Source organism: Amphibalanus amphitrite, unplaced genomic scaffold (genome assembly GCF_019059575.1).
Source record: "Amphibalanus amphitrite isolate SeventyFive unplaced genomic scaffold, NRLGWU_Aamphi_draft 001358F_arrow, whole genome shotgun sequence".
Taxonomy (NCBI): Eukaryota; Metazoa; Arthropoda; class Thecostraca; order Balanomorpha; family Balanidae; genus Amphibalanus; species Amphibalanus amphitrite.
This window is the reverse complement of record NW_024882851.1, coordinates 73,866-95,330: the sequence shown is the minus strand read 5'-3', so window position 1 is coordinate 95,330 and position 21,465 is coordinate 73,866. Positions and strand designations below refer to the sequence as shown.

The following is a 21,465-nucleotide window of genomic DNA, read 5'->3' as shown; positions in this document are numbered from 1 at the left end:
TGGAGAGTAAAGGTCATTTTACCAGCCGCTAATGAGTTTCAACCGCTGGTTTACTCGTGTATGAAGCATTCCAAGCCCTGAGTTCTGGTTTACTCATTACAAAAACTCATACAAAGAAATCAATGACCTGCCATCCATGAGTAAGGCGGCCCCGAACGCATGAAATAATGCTTGTGTGTCAGGAAATGCGAGTTTCTTGACTCATGTATTGCGCGTAATTATCGTACTCACGAATCATGCATTCACTAAATCTGTAGAAAGCGAGTTCTGGAAATGAGTTATGAGTAAATAAAATCACAAATCGTGCGTAAAAAGCGTACTCACAGCCGACCGGTTAGCAAACTCGTTTTTGACGTGTTTCTTTACCGATGGATCAAAGGCCGCCTCGCCGCCATTTTTGTTCCGGCCGGATCCGTGTGTGCAGGGGGAGTCGCGTGCTGCAAGTTAAGGTGAGTAAAATACCAGATATTTTGCTTTATTAAGTGTATTGTGCGTGGAAAATACCGGAGAATTAAACGACAGCTCTCTTTGCTAACCTACATGCAGGCCTGGGACATTAATATACAGAAAAGGGGCCAGGAAGTTCACATGTGTGGCCCCACGTCCACGTCATACTGCAGTTTAGGTATCAGACTGCCTTTCAAGCAGCATATAATGAATTTATAGACCACTGTACATCCAGATCCAGGGTCACAGGCAGAATAGCTTACATTATTAATATGCACATAGCTAGGGTCATGCGTGTAGTGGCAAAATTGCATGCCAAAAGCTTCAGTGCATGTCCAGCGTAACATCTATAATCTATGTGCGCTAAATTAGAAAATGCATCAGGTTTTCAGACTTCAGAGCCTTAAAATTCAGGGTAAAAAGATAAAATTTTGACCTAAATTGATGGTTTATCACTGCTAAAGACAAAAAAAGCCAGTATACCATCCAAAAGCTATCTGTGACATGCCTATCAGAGGAATACCAAAATGTAAATAGCAAACAAATGGCAAAATATGCAAGTTCACAGGTGCCTAGCTATTATAAAAAAATTGATTTAGGTCGAAGGTGGGTAGGTTGGAATGCTGTGCTTGGTGTCTGGTGAAAAATGATTTTGAAATTGCTTATGAGCTGTTCTCAGATGAAATTTCACCACAAATATTCCTTGTGCAAATGACTCGCAGGCTGGCAAGTGTCCATGCCACATTGCAGTTTCCCATGGACGTTAACCCTCGCCCTGGCGGGGGGGGGGGGTCGATGCGACCCCCCTAAGGTTTTTCGAAGATAGCGTAAAAACGGCGGCGCCGCCAAATTCGGCACAGCCTATGGGACAGCCTTGTTACATATGACCTGAAAATTTCAGGTCCGGGTGACCTTGGGTCAGGTCAAGATTACTTTACTACTCACTAGGTCAGTCACTAGGTCACTAGGTCAGAAAAACCGGTACAAGGTCATGGTCAAATTTCAATTTTCTTTTTGCACCGTCCAACTCACAGTTTTGGACTGATTTCCTTCAAACTTTCAGGATGTGCTAAGTTCACCGAGTTGTATAACATATTGTTCGGGTTTTTTATGTCACTGACCTGAGGTCAGTTAGAGTCATTACGTCGTAATGTTAAGCCATATGGGAAAATACTAAATTCGGAAAATACTGGAGATATCCGCTTCGTTCTATCACTTTTGTGCTTTCAAACCACAGTACTTAACAGTAAGTCACTTGGAGCTTCTTTGTTTGGTGTACATATCCATGGGTAAGGTCAAATGAGGTCAACTGAGGTCAAATGACGTTTTTGTCAATAACTTGGCACACAATGACGCTAGAGCTTAAAAAATGGTGTGATTGTGTTCCTGGTGATCAGCCGAATCGAATTATATGCGATATGATGCAATTTGGTTAACTGGAGCTTAATTAATTAATCAAATTTACATAATAATTAAGAAAAAAAATTAAGTACACTTAAGCAAGCAAAAAGTATACCATTCGACGCCCCTTGACGTGCTGAGTTCACTGGTGTTTTTATTTTTGCTCTATCTTAATAAGATCAAAAGTGATAAGCGAAAACTTTTGACCTGTTTTCAGCGAAATTTTTGCATTTATACCCCCCAAAACCCTAAATATTGACCTAGAGCAACCAAATTTACACAGGGGCGAGAAATCCAGAGGGCCCACCTACCTACCAAATTTGGTGTTTCTAGGTGCCATAGGAGCCAATCGCGAGGGGGGGTCGCATCGACCCCCCACCCTGCCAGGCCGTGCTATGAAAAATGCCCTGTTACGTAGACAAACATGTTTTAAATTTTAATGCCCGCTTTTTAAACAAACCAGTAGAACGTATTGCAGCAAAATTAAACATTAAAAGTTGCAAAATCAGATGACATTTTCTCCCAGCACCGGTGCATTAGTTTGCTCTCAGGAAACTCTGTTCAAAATAGAATGGCTGACCGTAACTGTGTATTGTTGTGGCGTACATTAATAACATCCATTTGTTTGTTATTCAGAGTCCCAGCACCTCTGTCGATGCGGAGGTCACGGCCGCCACCGCCGACCCCGACGAGGGCACCAGCGCGAGCGGGCCGCCGGCGATGGACATTGAGGAGAGCTGGCTCGTTATCGGTGAGTATTGAGAGTGAATGTTCATTTGAATGACTACGGCTTCGCTCCGCTGAATAATATGTTGCCCTGCCCGTCGTCAAGGATGTTGTCCGGCCCTCTGCTAAATCTAATTTATTTAGCAGCATTTATGGACTTTGTGAACATTTTTGAGCGTTGCATGTTTGGAAATGAACTTGCCCTAGGGCTGGAAATTTAATTATATAACCTCATATTTTATCGAAATACCTCGGGTCTAATGACCCTCGGAACTTCGGCAAAAACTCGGTGACATAATTGAATTGTTCCCAGCCCCGGGTGTGTATATTTTCTTTTCTGCTCTCAAAGTTCCTGTTTTTTTTTTCACCTGACGGCTCGGAATAAAACTGTTACATCACTCGAGAGTAAAATATGCGTTACTCGACCCGAGGCAACTTGCTCGGGATATAACCATTAATAATATCGGAAATATTTGTTCTCGTTGCAGACGATGCAGTCGACCACCTGCTGCACCGCGCTGGCGAGCACGGAGCTGTGTTTCAGCCATCCCCAGTACCCATGGCCGCAAGTTCGAGCTGGCATGCTCTACGTGGAGAATGAGACGGTTGTCGAGTTCAAAGAGCTAACCTCGGCGGTCGACTTAAGTGACCAGCTGCCGGGACAGAGACTGACCAGCAGAGTTCTGTTGATGCCTCATACTTTTCTCTGTTTGTTTCTGTTTTCTGTTCCTCAAGTTTTTGTCATTATAACTAGTTGCAGTTGAATTAGCTTGTTGCAGTTCGTTTATATTTTGCTGCAGGGTGTCCCTTAAGTCTTAACCGTAGAGACGTGAAACGTTGGACGCTAATGAATGAGATACAATACAAGGCACTTTGATGTAAAGCACAGGCAGAGCTTTGGAGTCGGAAATGTATCAGTTAACCAAACCATTGAAACTGTGTTTGCGTATGACTATTGAAACTGCGTCTTTCACATGCTGGTTGCACGACCTTTCTATAGAATAAGAAATAACATAATCGCACATAAGACTGTGAAATAGAAAGCTGCTTGGTATAATAGGTCCGTGTCCTCCTTATGATGGGTTCCTATAGCTGGTCTGGTCTTGCAAACAGCTATAATCATTGAGCGTTACCGTCCACAATAGGTTGTCCAGCTTGCTTGTTCGTATGTGCATGAAATACAGATTTAACTTTGCTGTTCTCTTGACTTGTCATTCGTTCTAAACAGTACAAAATGAGCGCAGGGTTATTATTTTGTCAATTTTATGTCGCCCATGGCATGACAATAGGTATCCACGCACTTGTCGTTTTACAAATCATTCGATATCTTGTTGATTGTTCCTATAAAACGACCACGTTTCTGTGTTCGGTGTCATCGCTCGGTGTTAGTATTGCGGATAGTGTAACTATGGTCTTGTTGGATGTTCTTCCTCGTCTTGCATGCTATTTTGCACACGAAATAACACGCAAGATGGGAATGAAAATCTGATAAGTCGCGTTATCCGTAATATTAACAGCGGAATATCTACTCATCTCCTGCCGGTCAACCTTACCTATGACTGATGAGTAGGTTGACTGGTAAGAGGTGAGTAGATTGACCGGTCGCTGGCGCAGTCAAATAGGTGGTGTCCATAAAACCGCCCATCCATGAGTAAATTAACTCACAGAATGAAAGTAACGGAAATGAGTAACCAGCGATACATGAGTTTTCACAATGAGTAAGGTGAGTAGATTGACCGGTCGCTGGCGCAGTCAAATAGGTGGTGTCCATAAAACCGCCCATCCATGAGTAAATTAACTCACAGAATGAGAGTAACGGAAATGAGTAACCAGCTATACATAAGTTTTCACAATGAGTTAACTCATCGAGCGTGGGTAAATATGCATGAGTAAACGCACGTTTCATCGGAAAGTTGACCGGCAAGTGGTGAGTTGATTAACCGGTCGCTGGGGCCGTCAAATAGGTGGTGTCCATATAACCGCTCTTCCGTGAGTTTACTCACGAGAGAAGAGTAGATTTGTTTTCAGTGAACGCATTCATTTCTTGCTGCGTTCTGAGTACGACGTTTTCCTCCGAACACACATAATGACGATACGAGCCATTTTGTTTTACGGTACCTTTTAGCGCAGCGTATTCCGTCACGACAAAAATCACTATCACGGGGGCAATGGGTGGCGGTCACACAGCGTTTGACGTATCGTGATGCTCGTGACGTCCGTGACGTGACGGCGTGATTGCGTCACTTTCACCTGGTGATGGAGGTTCGCCGTAGATGGATGGGCTCTGTCTCACTGATGGTGACGGTCCGCCTCACTGATGGTGGCGGCTCCGTCTCCATCACCGGGTGATGGTGGTGTGACATCGACGAGGGCCTATCGAGAATGATATTGACCCTATGATTACGATTCTGTACGAACCGGCAATAGTTGTTTTTAGTAGCTTGCGGCATCCATCACATCCTATCCATCACCAATGTTTGTGGCTTTCCGAAGATAGAAGTTTCCGAGGCATTCAATTTAAATCATTTGGTTTATAGTTTGCTCTATTAAGTTTGAAGATGCAAAAGAGTATCATTTATTTGGTTGGGACTTACCAGAGTCCGCTGATGATATTCATATATGGGACCCATCCCCGGTCCATGGTGACCCATTTAGTCGGTTCTGCCTCATAAATCCTCCCGTTTAAACATTCATCTTAAAATTATTTATGAAACAATCAGTGAATATGTCACCAGTGCCCACTGACCTAAATTCTGCAAACCACATAAAACTTCTCGCTTGTGACCTTACCAGAACATTAAACAGGGGAACACACAACTCGTTCCCCCTTCCCCGACCTACTTCTTTCCGCCTAACGAACACCTTTTAAAGGCATTCAGCCACTATTTGACCTTCATTTCTCCATACCAGGCCTAGTCCTGTGTAAAATTGGGCAATTGATCCGGTCCCTATCCCCTGTCCTTGCCATCTGATAATGGAGAGACAGTGTGGCGCTCTTTTTTCGGTCGTATAAGCGTCGGCGGTTGTCTGTCGGCGATGGCCCGTCCCGTCGCGGCCACGGCTCGCTGGTGGTGTCATGCCTCGGCTCCTTCCTCAAGGCTGTTCCACTCGGCAGAACAGTGGCGGCCTGGCGCGGACGCGGCAAAAGCGGCGCAATATCACGGCTCGACGCACAGCGGACGGGATGGGCACGGAAAATGTCCAAAGATGCAGACGGAAATGAGGGTGAAGACGGGTTGAGAGATGGGGGACGGGGACGGTGACGGAACGGAGATGGAGACGGGACGAGAGAACCGGATGATATATACGGAGACGATGACAGAAATCGGAAAGATGACTGGGTCAGGGAGAGAACCGAGGTTGAGACAAAAAAGGAAGACATATACAGACGGGACGAAGGGTAAATGAAGGAAGAGAGATGAGCATTGATTAGTTCCTCGTGACGCAGAGGAAGCAAAAATCTCCAGTCCGAGACAAAAATGTAGTTTGAAGGAGACGTGAACCACTGTGGTATATTTGCTTCCATCCCTTCCTTAAATCCGCCTTATGCTGTTAATTTTTAAACCAGAACCTTTGATGGTGAGACACTGTCCCCAATATCCGGTTCTAACGCTTCATTCAATCCATCTTAAACATCCTATATTTACTGTATCCCGCTCACCAGAAAGCCTGAGGCAGCGCTGAGAATGCTGTCTTTCTATCTACCTGGCCACGTCATCCCACAAGCTTTGAAGTGCAGGTGGCGGTGGGTGCAGGCTTCGTGACGGGGCGGCCGGGTGAGGGCGCAGTCTTTGGACGGGTGAGGGCGCAGTCTTTGGACGGGTCTGTCGTGACGTGAGCGCTAATGGGTTGGGCGCGCCCTCTCCGAGATTGGCGGTGCTGTATTTAGGGCCTTGGGCAGTGCATAAGGGAGGGCGAGTGGAGGTGCAACTCGCACTGAGTAGACAGCGGCTGTGTGAACTTGTTGACTCTGGAAACTACACGGTGAAACTCATTCTGAAGGTGAACATCAGTCGTGTGGACGCTGGAAGGGCGATAAGTTGCTAGGTTATACCTTATCTAACATGGTGATGATGTTGTAGTGGGAAGAAGTGCGTCGAATTTAATGTCGATTCGTCGATGTGAGAAAAGATGGCTGTTGCAACAGCACGACAATGATATATGTTTGCTCAATTTTATGTCAGTTTTGTGATTTTTTCAAACACAACATCAACACCACAGAGGTAATCTTATCTCACTATTCATTTCTTGTTTTTGCATGTTCTGTTGCGCTCTGAACTACTATCCCGATGATATCACGCCGGTTCTGCAATCACGTATCGGCCAATCGGGCGTTTCAATTTGCCGTGACATGACGGGAGGGGCGCTACCCGTCGGTCCGGTTCACTCTGCAGGGACAGTGCTCTGGGCGGGCGACACCGGGTGACGTCATCACCGGGCGTTCTGACGTCATCTGGGACCCAACAGGTGTCACTGCTCCTCCCCCCGCTGCTAATGCAGAGAGGAGCGGGGGAAGGGGTATTGAAACATGTCCAGATTCGACCCGATGCAACTGAGTTGTCGCGGTCTGACTCGACCTGATCCGACCCTATTCGACCCAACTCGCAAATACCTACTTGACCTGACGCTAGCTTGACCGACATAAAAATTGCCTACTGCAATCATTTTTAGGCCTCGAAGTCGCCCACAAGTTTCACCAGCCATGCGGAAAAGACGTTTATGTTAAAAAAAAAACAAAGTATCAGACAGCCTAACTGATATTCTTCTTCATCTGCTATTTTTTCAAGTGATTGGGAAAACTCGTTGGTGATCATCAATTCAAACCTAAAAGTGATCGCAACCGGCGATTTTATGCTGCCTAAACTGGCATCCGACCTGTTCGACCCAATGCGACCCTACTCAACCTTCAGTCCAAGTCTGAGCCACTCGTCACGTGGTCATGCGGCACGATCGACCGTCTGTCACGTGACCGCCACAGATGGGCGTGGCACGAGCCCGATGAGCCGGCTCCGCCGTCTGCCGAAGGCGGGTAGATTGGTAACGTCGTCTCGAACAGGGATCAGGGAAGATTGGTGACCGGTCGTTCTCTGATCCGGGGTCTGATCCGGGCCGGCTGCTGGTCTGGTCCCCGATACACGGATCGAAGGAGATCTCAGCACTGGCTGTTTTATGGAGACGGTAGCTGGAGACTGATGAATCGGGCAGATTTGTTCAGATGGTTTGGAAGGGGGTTTCATTTGTTATGGACGAATGCCGATTCAACAACATTTATTTAAAGAGGACGACAAAATCACATGGCTGTCTGTGACTGATACTTATCTCAAATGATCCAGCTACTGCATTTTTGCAGTCAGCTTGATACATGCTGTCAATATGATATTGCTTTCCATAAATTCATTTTGCTTTTAATGTGACCGTGCTGATTTCACTTCATTTCATTTCAACTTCACTGGGCCCCACGTAAGCATCAAGAGCTGGAGCCCGTCTGAGCTCTTTAATCTGAAACGTCCCAGCATTATTTCTGAGGAAAGGGATTTAGGTTCAGTCGCTGCTGCCAACTGTATATCCTGTGAGGGCTTGTCCGACTTAGGAGTTGTGCAACCAAGTTCTCCATTGTGTGAACCTTGTCTTGTCCAAGAACCGAATGTCTGCCGTCCTGACTGATGAGGATTTTGGGTGTAGTTTGATGCTCGATTTTGCTCTGGGGCTTGTAGTGGCTTTTGAAAATTTATACAAACACTGGCATGCTACTCCCGAACCAATGTTTTGCATTCTCTACGATGCTAACAGGCTTTGAATTGAAGTCTTCCTCTTTCGCGATAGTGTCAAATCGTGTAGAGACCCCTTTTTATCACTTTGCTTAACCCTTTTCCTTAGTTTGATAGCATTAAACCATGCTCTTACAAATTAAGCCTGGGTCATATTTTTTACATTGATATAATGATTCTCTGGAGAAGAGGAGATGGTCATTTAAAGGCAATTTTAGCAGCTTAAATGGGCTATTTAATTTCATCCACGAAGCAAAGCACTCGACGCGAAACGCTCATCCGTTTCTCGGTAACAAATGATATAACGCTAGGATAAATGGATATCTTGCCATGAAATACGACCTTCTGGAAAATGTAGTTTGTTGGCGAATGTCCTCGCTCTTTTCCGGAGCGACCGGAACGCGGTCGTTCTTTTTTGCTCGTCTATGGCGGCGACCACTGCCGTACTCCGCGTCCGATTGAACCCGGGCTCGTGTTCTCTCTCTGTCGGCGGAGCTATTGATGGCCGTCATCCGTCTTGTACCGGACGGCGGCGTCTCGATGGCGTGTTTTTATGGCCACTGAACGACAGCGGACACAACGCATGGCCGCGGTAGGTACGTGATCGTGTATGCATTCAGGTGCTCGTATGTTAAAAGGGGAGAAGACTTTGTTTGACGCAGCCCCCACAGGGAGAAATCTGAGTGTCTTTGGTCGTAATGGAAGTGAGATTATCCAAAATGGATAGGATATCTAATGGACTTATTTTACTATCCTGTTAGCGTAAAAGGTACTTTTGTTCATTATTTCGGATGTTGGTTGGCCCGGTCTCCTGAGAGTGTTCTTAGGAAAATAATGTCATTGTCCGCGCAGACATGTTTGCTCTTTGCAAAATAAAGAAATAGTATTGCCACGCTGCAGCATTCTCAGTGGCATTAGTGTTCTGATTTTTCAGTAGTCCCTTCTCTTAACGTGTTCACGGGTGGTCGCATCTTTCGGCGTCTTTTGTGGCGCTTACAGCGCGACTGGCGACTCGTCTGTATGTTTTGCGCAGTTGTTAGGTAAGGGTACGACTACCGATGTCTCGTCGCCTGAGACACGAGTCCGAGTAGAGACCGTTTTTCTCTGACGCACAGAAGACAGATCACAGAGGGGATGCTGTTTTGTATCCGTTTTTGCCGCTGCCTTCCCCGTTACCGAAGGAACGGAGACGCTCGGTCAGGTGCCGCCCTCCACAGCAGCCATCTGTGTCTACCTGCAGTCGTTATCGACTCCCGTGGGCCGCATATCAGGCTGTCGGTCTCGATGGGCTGCCGTCGATCCGTCTGTGGTAGATCGGCTCCACCCCGCGGTGGTGGTATCGGTGTCAGTGCCGACGACTCAGACCCCGCAGTCTGCTACCATGACGAGTCATCGCGGCAGCTCGTCCCCGCGGGGTCCGTCTGCAGAACACCTGTGGCGGCACAGCACCGTACAGTCAAGTGGTTGAAGTTGTCTGTCCGATAACTTGTCTCCATGCTGTAGCTGTTTGAAGATGGTGCAATAAACTGTCGTTGATATTTATTGTCTGAGATATGAATAGCAATATCAGGCTAACTTTGACGGTATAAAACAAATATGAATTGTGCCACGTAGGTATGACGTAGGTAATATCTTGTTTGCGGATATGCAATGCGTTATAATCCCCAAATCTGATATTGTTATTGTTCATAGCTATTTTCTTCTGCTGTACGAGGTTATCCACCACTTGTCCACTTTTTAACCACCGAAGATGTTTCTATGTTGCTTTGAACAAATGCTCTTTTTTAGACGCCTTGCGTTTTTGCTGCTCTTGCTGTCTTTCCTTCCATATACCATTATACACCATCACGTATATTAACTTTTTGTTTGGTTCCTTCTCCTGATTCGCTTCCTCTATATATCTGGCTGATCGGTCTCTGCCCGTCCCGGATGCGCCACGCCCTTGGCTAATGGACACCCCTGACAAGCCGCTTGTGTACCGACTGATACCGACGCGGTGCCCTTTCTTCGTCAAGAGGCACCAGCTAGTTCTTCCGGACGCTCCCGCCATGGACCATCTCATCGGATGGAGCGTCTTTTCCTGCATGTGTGCCCAGCAGAGGAGCAAAAAATCGGGAGGAGAATACCAGTATACCGCCGCCCGACCCATTTGGTAATGCAGTACCGTCCGCTGTGCCACAGACAGCAGGCGCGACTCAGAGACCAATCAGTTCGGACGCAATGCAGCCGTCCGCCGGAACGGTGGCAGGCAGTCCGCCCACGAAATACCGCCCGGACGTCCCTTTCAATCAGGCGGACAACAGTAGCGGCAACCGCCGCCGCCGGTCAGCGGGTATGGAATGGGGTCGTATCCATCGACCATCGATTGTCTGTGCTGTATGGGTCAGCCAGAGTTGGACGAGTGATAGCTCCGAGTGGTGTGTAGCTACATCGGACTGACCTTGCGGGCCTCAAACACGGCTCAGTTGCCATCGAGGTCATTGGGTCTGTGATTGGAACGGTGAACAGTTCCACGGTACACCCGATGACCCTTTGTGAGTGCATGCACAACAGGAGCACGCTCCATCAAAGCGCGGTTGGTTTTATCACAACGGTGCCACACGCCCCGTCAATCACGCTATTCTTGCATTTATTGCATTTGCCTGTCATGAGCTGATGGCAAACCCAACATGACTGCGAATGACACAGCGAATATTCAGCCCGCGCGGTCGACCCCGACCTATTTTGATGGTCTGTTTGACTCGGGTCACAGATCATGGTAACGATGAATGCTTTCTCATTGAACATCCGGCTGATGGCAATAAGTATTGAGTAGAATTTAACGCTCCACTCAGTTATCGGAAATGAAGGGTTATGCCGTCTCATCCGGTAAGAAGGATAGCGAATCCACGGCCCTCCGTCCACCGCCTATGTTGTTAACTTTCCGTCCACCATCCACCGTCCACCGTCCACTGTCCACTGTCCACCTTCCACTGTCCACCTTCCACCTACCACCTTTCACCCTCCACCATCTACCGTCCACGTTGACCCATCCATCGTGAATCGCTTCCGACCGTGACCCATTGAGAGGTCAGCGCCGTTGGATGTGCGAGACCCTGCACCTGTTGACGACTTTGTACAATCGAACCGACCAGCCCTGGCAGCTGAATTAAATCACCACCCCGGCCCTTTTGATGTCTGAGACTCGGAAAGTCATCTGGAACTTCCAATTGATGTCAGTAGGGAAGAACATCGATTTCTGTACCGGTTGTGGCAGGGAGGCTATCCCTGGAATTGAGACGCGACGGACTTTCTGCCCGTTTGCTGATGAGAAATTCACTGAATACTGAGTGATGCAACCGCTGGTGCAGTGCGACATGGTGGCGGTCGCTCGCGTGCCCCGGAGGCTCGTAAAGTGCGGAATTTTAGACAGCGGCGATCATCACTGGTAACTGAATGTTTGCTGAACGTTCATCAAAGAGCTTGTCATGACTGATGAAATGTTGAGCTAACGCTATAGCAGCAGCGTCAATTCGAGCACAGCTCTACATCCGTCACCAGCACATTGTCTGCAATATTCTTGATGGCTCACGCACTGACGACATTTCTATGTATGTGCATCAGTTTGTAACTCGTTTTCTGATATCCTGAAGCCATGCTGCTCCTCGGTAAGGTCTTATGTAACACGTTCTGCTACTGCATCTTGAATCCCAGATGAAGCCCATCGCTGATTATCTCGCGGCGCACGAGGCTATCGCTACCTCCAGCAGCAGTCTCTCGTCTTTGTCCCGCTGTGCCTGACAAAGCGAACGCTCTTCGCACCCTGATCGCTGAGAAGATACCCGGCGCGGCCAATGTGCCGGAGGCTCCGAAACAGACCGCCCACCGTTTGCCGACTCAGAAGCCCTGTACTAGTCATCGTCATGATACCGAGCGAAGTTGGACGCCAATCATGGCTGCTTCGTGGGCTTTTGTCCCGGCGCGATCATGCATATGCAAGCCGCTGATGTGGACTGTGCTCTAGGGGAGCCATTCATGGTGTGACTTGCTGGGACAAAGGGTCAGCTTCGCAAAACAAAGGCGGGCAGGAGGATGTATGTGTAGTTACAGCCACGGTGCGAATGACGACTGAAGTGGTGTTCAGATGTTTGCTTAAATGTACTGCGTCGTGTTTTTGTGATTCACTGAAAGCTTTGCACCTTTCTGCCTTCTCAAAACAGTGATTTAATGCACTGGCGCCTAACAAAGAACAAATATCTTGCTATGAAACAACAGTGCGACTTAACTCGTACGGATTATGCCTTGAATTTAACCAAGAACCCTTGGTGACGCTGAAGCAATTCAACATCTCCGTCTGGTTTTGTGGGGCTCTGAAATCCTCCCCACCATGACATAATATATGTGATGATTAATGCTGCTGAGACACTTCACCAGAAGACCTAATGGCTTCATGAGTTCATTTCACATGCTTTAGAGCAGAGTTGGCCGGAAATCACTGTTTTTGGCGGTAGACTGGATTCCTGACTAAGCTGGAGGTCTTAATACCCAGCATAGGTATTTTGGGAGAGATTGGGTGCGCTAAGTCACTTTGTTGTTATCAAGACTCGTGGGAAAACTGACGGAAGTTCGTATTAGTGGTTAGCAAACCGCTATCATTTTTATTATTTATTTATTTATTTATTTATTTATTTATTTATTTATTTATTTATTTATTTATTTATTCATTAATTAATTAAGTTATTTATTTATTTATTTATGAAATTCGCTCAAGCTTTCCATCACAAAGCCAATATTACATGAAACCGGTAGGTAGTTATAAATGGGTTACATGCCATTGAATGGACCGAGTTAAGTTTCAGGGGACAAGCTGACATCTCTTCACATCTTTTGAGTCATTCATTTTGTTAATACCATCTACGCGCAAAATGAATTAACTCCAGAATGACTCGGTATTACTTTGCTGTCTAAAAATTCTACCTTGAGCCGGGTCACAGACCTCATCAGTCGCCTCTGACCCGGAGCACATCTCCGAATCGATCACCGTTTGCGACGTCCTTCGAGCGAAGGTTCCTCCCACACGAGCTGGGTATACTGTGACGGCCTGAGCCGTCTCAGTCGCAGACGATGATGTATCTGAGGCCATCCTTCCCGAGTCGCTGAGTGTGCTGCCCCGCGGCGCAAAATGTCATACTAGCCGAGCTGATCGGGTCTGGGGGAAATGGTGAGGCTACTTCTCTCCAAAATGAATGATAGAGATTGAACTTTAAAGTCTAGAATCGGGGTATTGCTCTATTTGTCGAGATGTGAGGTGGTGTGGTCAGCATTTCTTCTCAAACTTGTCCATGAGTTGAGTAAGTCTTGCTCTGGGCTTGTGCCCCGACGAGTGACGAGGGTGGATTGCCGCTCTTCGATGCGACCCCGTACTATTAAGCTTGCTCCGGCGACTAAGTTATGTGTGCTCGTCTCTTTCCTAAGCGACCAAAAGGAGTCTCCTGGATGGACATGTGGAACATGACTTGGCGTCGATCGACCCGAGGTGAAATGTCAAAAATGATGGGACGACCATCGGGCGGGTCGTTGCAGGCCTGGCCTGAGGCAGACTTTATGGGCCCGCATTGTGCTGTTTCCTCTGGCGTGGATTTGAAGGGAGCAGATGTCTGAACGTAGATAGACGATAACGGCGCCAATGGGAGACTGCTGGCACGGATATGTCTTGATTATGGGCTCTCACAGACGATACAGCATGACATATCTGCTAATAACCCAATATGATCTCAAGACTTGTTTTATAACTGCCCTAATAAATAACGATGCTGAAGAATTATGTGCTCTAGTTTCCTTTACTGATGCTATCTTACGTAATGCAAATAATGACTGATGCCTCGCAATCTCAATTACACTGTAGTCAGCATGTTACTGTAGGGGAGAGCGGGGAGAGTTGTATCATGTCCAAGTTGTATCAGGGCGAATTGTGCCAAACTTATCCAATGGATGGCGCTCGCGACACGACCAGCCGACGAGGTTTTCCGGGCGCCATCTTTCCCTGTTCTGTCTTGTGGCTGAGTGGACGCGTCTCGAGGTGAGAGCCGATTTTATGTTTTTTTAATGTCATTCTAAAAAAAATAAGTTGCAAGAAAATGTGTGTTTTGGGCATTTAGATGTGCACGAATTTGAAAGATCTCCGTAACGGTGGTGAGGGTAGGTTCTAAGGCTGCGTGAGTGAAAACGGATTTCTCCAGCTGTCCGCTGTTTTTGAGCACGAGGATGTTTTTCCAAGATGGCGGCTAGGTACATGTTGTATCAGAGACGAGTGGGGTATGTTGTAACATGTATGTATGTATCTATGAATGGGTATGTTACTTTTGATCGCGAAAGCTAAGCCCTGGCTCGCGTTTGTAGGTAGCTAGTCAATGCTCGTTCCATTTCGGCACAATGTGTTGGCTTTTTTGCTCTTAACGGGCCACTTTTGCGTCTAGTCTGTTGATGTTTCGTTCGGATTGCATTGACCTAAGTTTGGTCTAATAAAGTGAAGCCTTTGAGCATACCTATACATTGTATTAGCCCCATTTAATGTTGCTGTTATGTTCAAAACCAGTAGCAAGCGCACTCCCTGAAACGTGAAATAGTGATACAAATTACCCCACCATGTGATACAACTCACCCAAGCCATGGGGCAAGTTGTATCAAAAACATTGTTCTATTCGGCAGACCGTAGAAGAAAAACTGGTAGAGGTAGCGGAAAAGTTACTTTGCACAAAAAAGCAGAAGAATCAAGGAAGGGGATAGTATGGAAATAATGAGTTTATCACGGATAGTTACGAGGTTATGGGTCTCGGAGTAAAAACTGATACAACCCACCCCACTCTCCCCTATGCCTGGCCTATTCAAATACATTAGCCAGAGGGGTGTGGTAATAACTGGTGTAAGCAAATTGACCACGGTCAAAAATGCATTACCAGAATGCACTTAAGCCAACATTTTGGGATGGTCTCGTTCCTAAGTCGGCTAAGAGCTTCGGTCCAGAAAATAAATTTATCGTTGGCATACAGTAAAATACATACCAAACTCGGCCGGTGATAAATTTTCAAGACCTCAGTCCTTACTGATTTTTGAACTCGGCCTTCGGCCTCGTTCAAAAATCCAGTAAGGACCTCGGTCTTGAAAATTTATTTACACCGGCCTCGTTCAGTATTATATATTACCTGTAAAGAACACACCACACCAAGCATTATTTTGCACAACTGCGCCCCGGTCACCTCGACAAGTCAATGATAAGCACTCACCGGACGAACTGACGGCGTATTCACACGCGCCCGGACAGCCGGGACCAACATGCAAAACGGAGCGATTAGTGTGCCTCTGAACGGACCATTAGGGGCGGTCACGCGGCCAGGCGCCGACAGTGAACGCTCCTCCCCCCGGCCGCGGCAGCCATTTGTCAGGGGCCGGCTATCGCAGCCGATCACTGGTGCCGCCGCCAGTGCTCATAAATCGCCACAGACATTGCCAGACATGCCCGGTGTGACCGCCGCTTTCATTAGTGATGTCAGCAAACAAAACTGCCGATGGTTGACCCGGGGAAGGCAAAAAGGGTGTGTGAGGGGACATGCTAATGCTGCATATTGCCCCAATAAACCTGACCGAACGTTTACGTAGAACCCATACAATCCAATCAGTTTCAAGCGTGTTCCACCTCGGCATCAATCATTTACCGTCATATCCACCTCATTGCCCTCCCGGTGATCTAAACTTGACCTCTGACCCGCCGTGGCCTGACCTGACCTCTGTGACCTTCACAGCGTGACCGGCGGTGAGCTGTTTGACCGGATCGTGGAGAAGGGCTCCTACACGGAGAAGGACGCCTCCAACCTGATCCGGCAGGTGCTGGCCGCCGTGGACTTTATGCACGAGCAGGGCGTCGTGCATCGTGATCTCAAGGTCAGTCAAAGGTCATCAGTGGGTCACGCGGGGTCAGCGTGAGTTGAGGGTGTCACTGTGAGAGTTTGTGGATAAAATGAGGCTTTTGCAAATACTGGTCCTCGCTAGAATAATGGAGGATTGGTTTCAAAACTATTGCGTGTTTCGTGGGATCAAGGTGTGGCCTGAACTATTTTTTTGTTTATGAATATTCATATGGGATAGTCATCAAACATTCTTTATTAGGAGCAGTTTGACATTGTTGATGGCATGCCTAAGCGTGGAATTGCATGAAGCTAGGCTTACAGTGCTGAATTTTCCTTTTTAGATAGGTCTGACACTGAATTTACGAGTTGTAAATGACAGCATTGTCACCAATTTATGTTCATATCGCTCACTATGGAAGGATCCGTGTTGAGTGTTTTGCTCGGAATTTCTGTCACGATATATTTGAGCGACCTGTTGTAGTGGTGTGCAACAGCAATCAGCAATACCCATAATTTTCCGTGATTTGGATGGACAGGAAGCGTACAAATAAGTGTTTTACATGTTGGCCCCTACTGTATAAGAATGTGGAAAGGCATGTGGTTTGTTCATGCTTACTTTCACATATATAATTTCTAGTTGCTAAATCGTGTAAAGAAGTGCAACATTTCCAGCAAATGAAGTTTTCGATGTTGGTATCATAGTCGCCATCATGTGTCAGCATCTGCCAAAAATATCCCAATGTCAGTCCTCTCCAGTTAACTGCCAGTCAATTGAAGTCAATACCAGGCTTCCACTTGCGATATTGTGGTGCGGGCTGACCCACAGTGCTGCGTTGTCTCTATTCAAGGGAAAACTGGCTATCTCCCAACATGGGACTTTGCCGATGGTCGCCCGCAAGCTACCGAAGCCCTCCACCGGGTTTTCCGGCCTACATCGGTCGTTTCCGTTGATAGTTGCCCGCATGCTCCCTGGAGCGGGGCTATCCCCGGCTTTACGGCACTGAAAGGGCACGTCGGTGTAGGCTCTTGAGAGCGATATCGGTGTTAGATAACAGCACTGATTTGTTGGCTGTGAGACGAACATTGCGTTAAAGGCTTCCATACAATTTCGTCACAAAATGCAATGTTTTTATTTGGAGGTAATATGATCTGATTTGATCTGAGATCAAATGTCTGCACAAGCTGGCAAACATCCCAAATGAGTTCCATGCTGTCCAAACACCATAAACTGATTGAACAAATGTGGTCTTGTAGATGAGCCGGTACCATGTTTCATATGAATTGAATCGAGCCAGTGCCCAGTACCACATGTCCAAAATATCCCACGAAATAACTGTGCGCAAATTTCCGTGAAAGTAGTAATTTCCTTTCCAGTGTTTACTTCTGTTTTGCCAGCAAACAGTAGGTACTTTGTGTGGCTTCGTCTTCCCTAACGCGGTAGAAATCTGCAACAAAAACATCAACCAGCGAATGCGAACACCATTATTTTTTAAGGTCTTTGTTGTCTTGGCATTGACACATTTGTCATCGACAAACGGCTTACATCCGCAATTACCGCGAAGTTATTGTTATGTTGTTGTAGTTACTAACGAGTTCATGTACAAACTTCGTCCATCAGTCCGCTGGAATTGCCGAGTACCGTTGTCCAGCTGGTTTGGTATTTGCTGTATCCATTAATGAACAATTAGCTTCAGACCTTACTGATACAAAGCTGGATAGCGATATGTCACACAGAGTTGTCCAAAGTCAGCCTTGACTTGACTTTCATGTGTCTCATGTAAGCCTTCAGGGTCCGCACATCTGAATATTTTTTCGATATTTATTTTTTAACATTCCCTCAATATTTTTTTTCGATCGGTTTCGATATTTGTCGATGTGTCTTTGTCCTGTGCTTTGTCTTACGCCGAAACGATCTTGGCTTCATGAATGCAATTTATGCATGATCAGATTTGATGTTTGAGGTTTTATTTATGGTAATGAGCTACACGTTTGTTTCGAGCATATCGTAACCCCAACCCGTATCCGTATCCACTCTTCTATTTACTTCTTGCTGCTCAGAAGTACGTGTCTTTTGATTCGTCCATCATTTAGTATGTGATCTGTAGCATTGCAGTTTCAGATACAACTGAAAATTGAGATGAGCTGTAGATGAACTGAAAACGTTATGCAAATGCTGCCTTGCATCCGTCTCAGGCTGGGTTTTCCGCCGGTTAATCCCAGGCTAGGCCACCCCAGTTTGCCGAGCAAAGCCAGGCTGAACCGTTACGGAGTATTTATCTTAGCTGAACAACAGACCTCGATGCCCCGTGGAGGATCATCCCTGTTTTTCCCAGGTTGGCACATTGGTATGTTTGTCTCGGTCCCGGATCACTGGCTTGATTGTCCGGCACCACCACTGCGCTGGTTTACCACTAAGCTGTTTGTCCCAGATCCGTTTGTTCCTGACCTGTTTGTCCCATACATATTTGTCTTGCGCCTGTTTGCTGCTGACCTATTTGTCCGCCAGACCACTGACCTGTTTGTCCCGGACCTGTTTGTCAGTTGGACCGCTGACCTGTTTCTCCTATACCTGTTTGTCCAGGACCTGTTCGTCGCAGACCTGTTTGTCCCATGCCTGTTTTGTTCCGAACCACTGACATACGTAACTGTGTACGTAACTGTATTTTAAGCCATCTCACTCACCTTTTTACCCTGTATTTTTATTATGTCGATGTGTTATGCTTCCTTGTCGACGCACCTGTATCATGTAAAATGACTGGGCCATAATAGCCACATGTGGACAAGCCCTCAATATACGATACGATACGATACGACATGTCTGTCCCGGACACGGTGACCTGTTTCTCCTACACCTGTTTGTCCCGGATCTGTTTGTCCCGGACCGCTGACCTGTTTCTCCTATACCTGTTTCTCCTATACCCGTTTCTCCTATACCCGTTTCTCCTATACCTGTTTGTCCCAGACTTGTTTGTCGGCCGGACGCGATGTCGGCTCGTCCCGATCGGTGGCGGCCGCGCGCGACATCGATTTGTACGGCGCGCCCGGTGGGCCGTCGCGATGCCGGCCAAGAATAGCTGTCGTTCGGGTCTCTCGCTCCATTGTGCGCGTCATTGTCGTGGCGGGGTGCCTCAGGGCTCTGCATTGTGCGCGGGCGGACGGAGGGCCGGGCCGGGCCGTGTCAGCTCGGTCAGCGCCCTGGCTTTGGTCAGCGCTCTGCGTCTGTCCGTGACGGGGAGATAGCCTGTGAAAGGAGCGGGTTTCGAGGTTCCGGTGGTAGAAACGCCGGTGAATGGTTTGCTGTGGTATCAGAAACGCCAGTCAGGCGATGCTGGGTTGGTGAAGTGCACAGTGGGTAAATATGGGCGCGGGTGGAGGAAAAATTGGACCAAAAATGCAAGCTGTATTTGTTTGTATCGTTTGCTGCACGTGTTCTTATGACGCTGTTTTACCATGTAACCGGAAACAGCTTAGGAAGGAATTTCATTTCCAGGGAAGGCTGAATCGACTACGGATTGCATAAAATGCGGTCTGTAGTCTGTGTAGAATGCCTTTTCCCTGAAGCATCGCGCTCAATCATTGTATTTCAGTTCAGTGAAGCTAATGTGCTGATCACCCTAGTTACCCTAGCACTGTTATTTTCATGGAAGTCTCCAACATTTTATGATCGCTTTAATAAAACACACGGTTATCTGTAACATGAACATTGAAAAGTGCGCGCATTTCGGCAACCCTGGACTTCTGGGTAGCGCCGACGCTGATCAGATGTCGTCAGCCGAAAGCCGTTATTTCTGCCCTCCTGCTGCGCTAACTAAAAAGACCAGCACGCCGGTCGATCGGGATCCCGCACTCGGGCCTGATGAGACCACGCCGGCCAGACATCCATATAGATTCGTCCCTCATTGGCGCTGGTGACGCACCGCAGGCTGGACACTGCGCTATTTTGGGAGGCGCCAGGGGCGGGGCTAGAGAAAGCAATAGCTTATAATTCATCAACTAACATTTAGTCACCATTTTCCTCCAAAATGTGCCTTTAGAAGACACATATATTGGTGAAAATACAATTGAACCGTCTCGCGATATCCCAGCTGGCTTATATCAGCCCCATTTTGTTTTAATCCCCAAGTCTTTTTTTAGGGCACCAACATTTTTGTTAGCAGAATAACGTTATTATATCAAATAATAGCTACCATATCATCATTGGCTGGATGCGCCCCTGTCCAGCTCGGCCGTTCTCTGGAACCTTCGGTCGCAGATCGTCCATCCGTCCTCGTCCACAGCATTGCGTGTGGTGGTCTCTGGAATCCCGAGATGATGTTTCAGGGCAGGGCCGGACCGTTGTCAGAAATAGATTGAGTAGCATGTCGCTCATTCTGCTTTAGCGTAGCAGTGGGTCTTTACGCTTTCACTGGCGCGCTTATGGATTATTCCAAGGTTCGAGTCGATATCTGTACGTGGAAAAAGCTGTTAATCCGACTGTTGAGCTATTCTTGAGTACGAGTCGCTGGTAGGTCAGTTTGGATCAATTTGTCTGTGCTATTTCTGCAGTGAAATGTACTCCAAATGAGATCTTTCATTGGCATGCCAGCGTACCTTGTCTGGTCTATTTCCATGCTCCTTTAGCTGTGATGCATTGGTTTCATTATTTCATATTTCTGCCCCCATAGAAGTAATCGTTGAATTCACCGGTCACGGGCCATCCGTTATGAATTGATACACGACCAACTACACAATGACCGTTAAGATCAGCAGGAAACGGAAGTGACTCGTCGCCCCGCGCCGACTCGGAAATCTTCCCGATAGAAGCCATTCTGGTCTGATAGGACGCTTGGCACCCCAGCTAACACCACATCCCAGTCTGGGCTGTTTGTGATGAGGTATACTGTTAAAAATCCGTCCATCGGCCGCCTGGCTCCGTCGCCAGCGTTGATCCGGAGAAGACGGCTCTTCCATCGTCGCTGCGTCGCGCTGGAGCCTCGCAGCCGCCTCGTCAGGGCTTCGTCAGCGCTGGCTGCCCTGAGACGGAAGTTGTTGGCCATCAGAAGGCAGCGCGGGTCTCGGCCGGATACCGGTATCATTTGGCTGCGCTCGAGCCGACCGAAGCGTGCCAGGGCGACCTTTGGACTGCCGAGGTGACCCAGTGACGCTCGATGAAGCAGGGAGGTGCACTGGAGCAAGTCAGAAGACGGGAGAGCGTCTAATCAAGATGGTGGAGCGACTAATGAGTAATGAAGATGGCGAGG

At 47.5% G+C, this 21,465-nt stretch overlaps 1 protein-coding gene and 1 long non-coding RNA gene across 2 annotated transcripts in view; both read left to right on the top strand.

The window, feature by feature from the left end:
- The window catches only part of LOC122372412 (calcium/calmodulin-dependent protein kinase type 1-like), a 71,584-nt gene that overhangs the window by 20,196 nt on the left and 29,923 nt on the right, over positions 1 to 21,465 (top strand). Inside the window, exon 4 of the mRNA XM_043349564.1 lies at positions 16,121 to 16,259. Coding sequence (XP_043205499.1) covers positions 16,121 to 16,259 — 139 coding nt within the window. The remainder of the gene's footprint in view (positions 1 to 16,120; positions 16,260 to 21,465) is intronic.
- On the top strand, positions 406 to 4,076 carry LOC122372413. Its single transcript, XR_006254873.1, has 3 exons — positions 406 to 449; positions 2,485 to 2,599; positions 3,063 to 4,076. It is a non-coding gene; the product is annotated as an uncharacterized LOC122372413 (long non-coding RNA).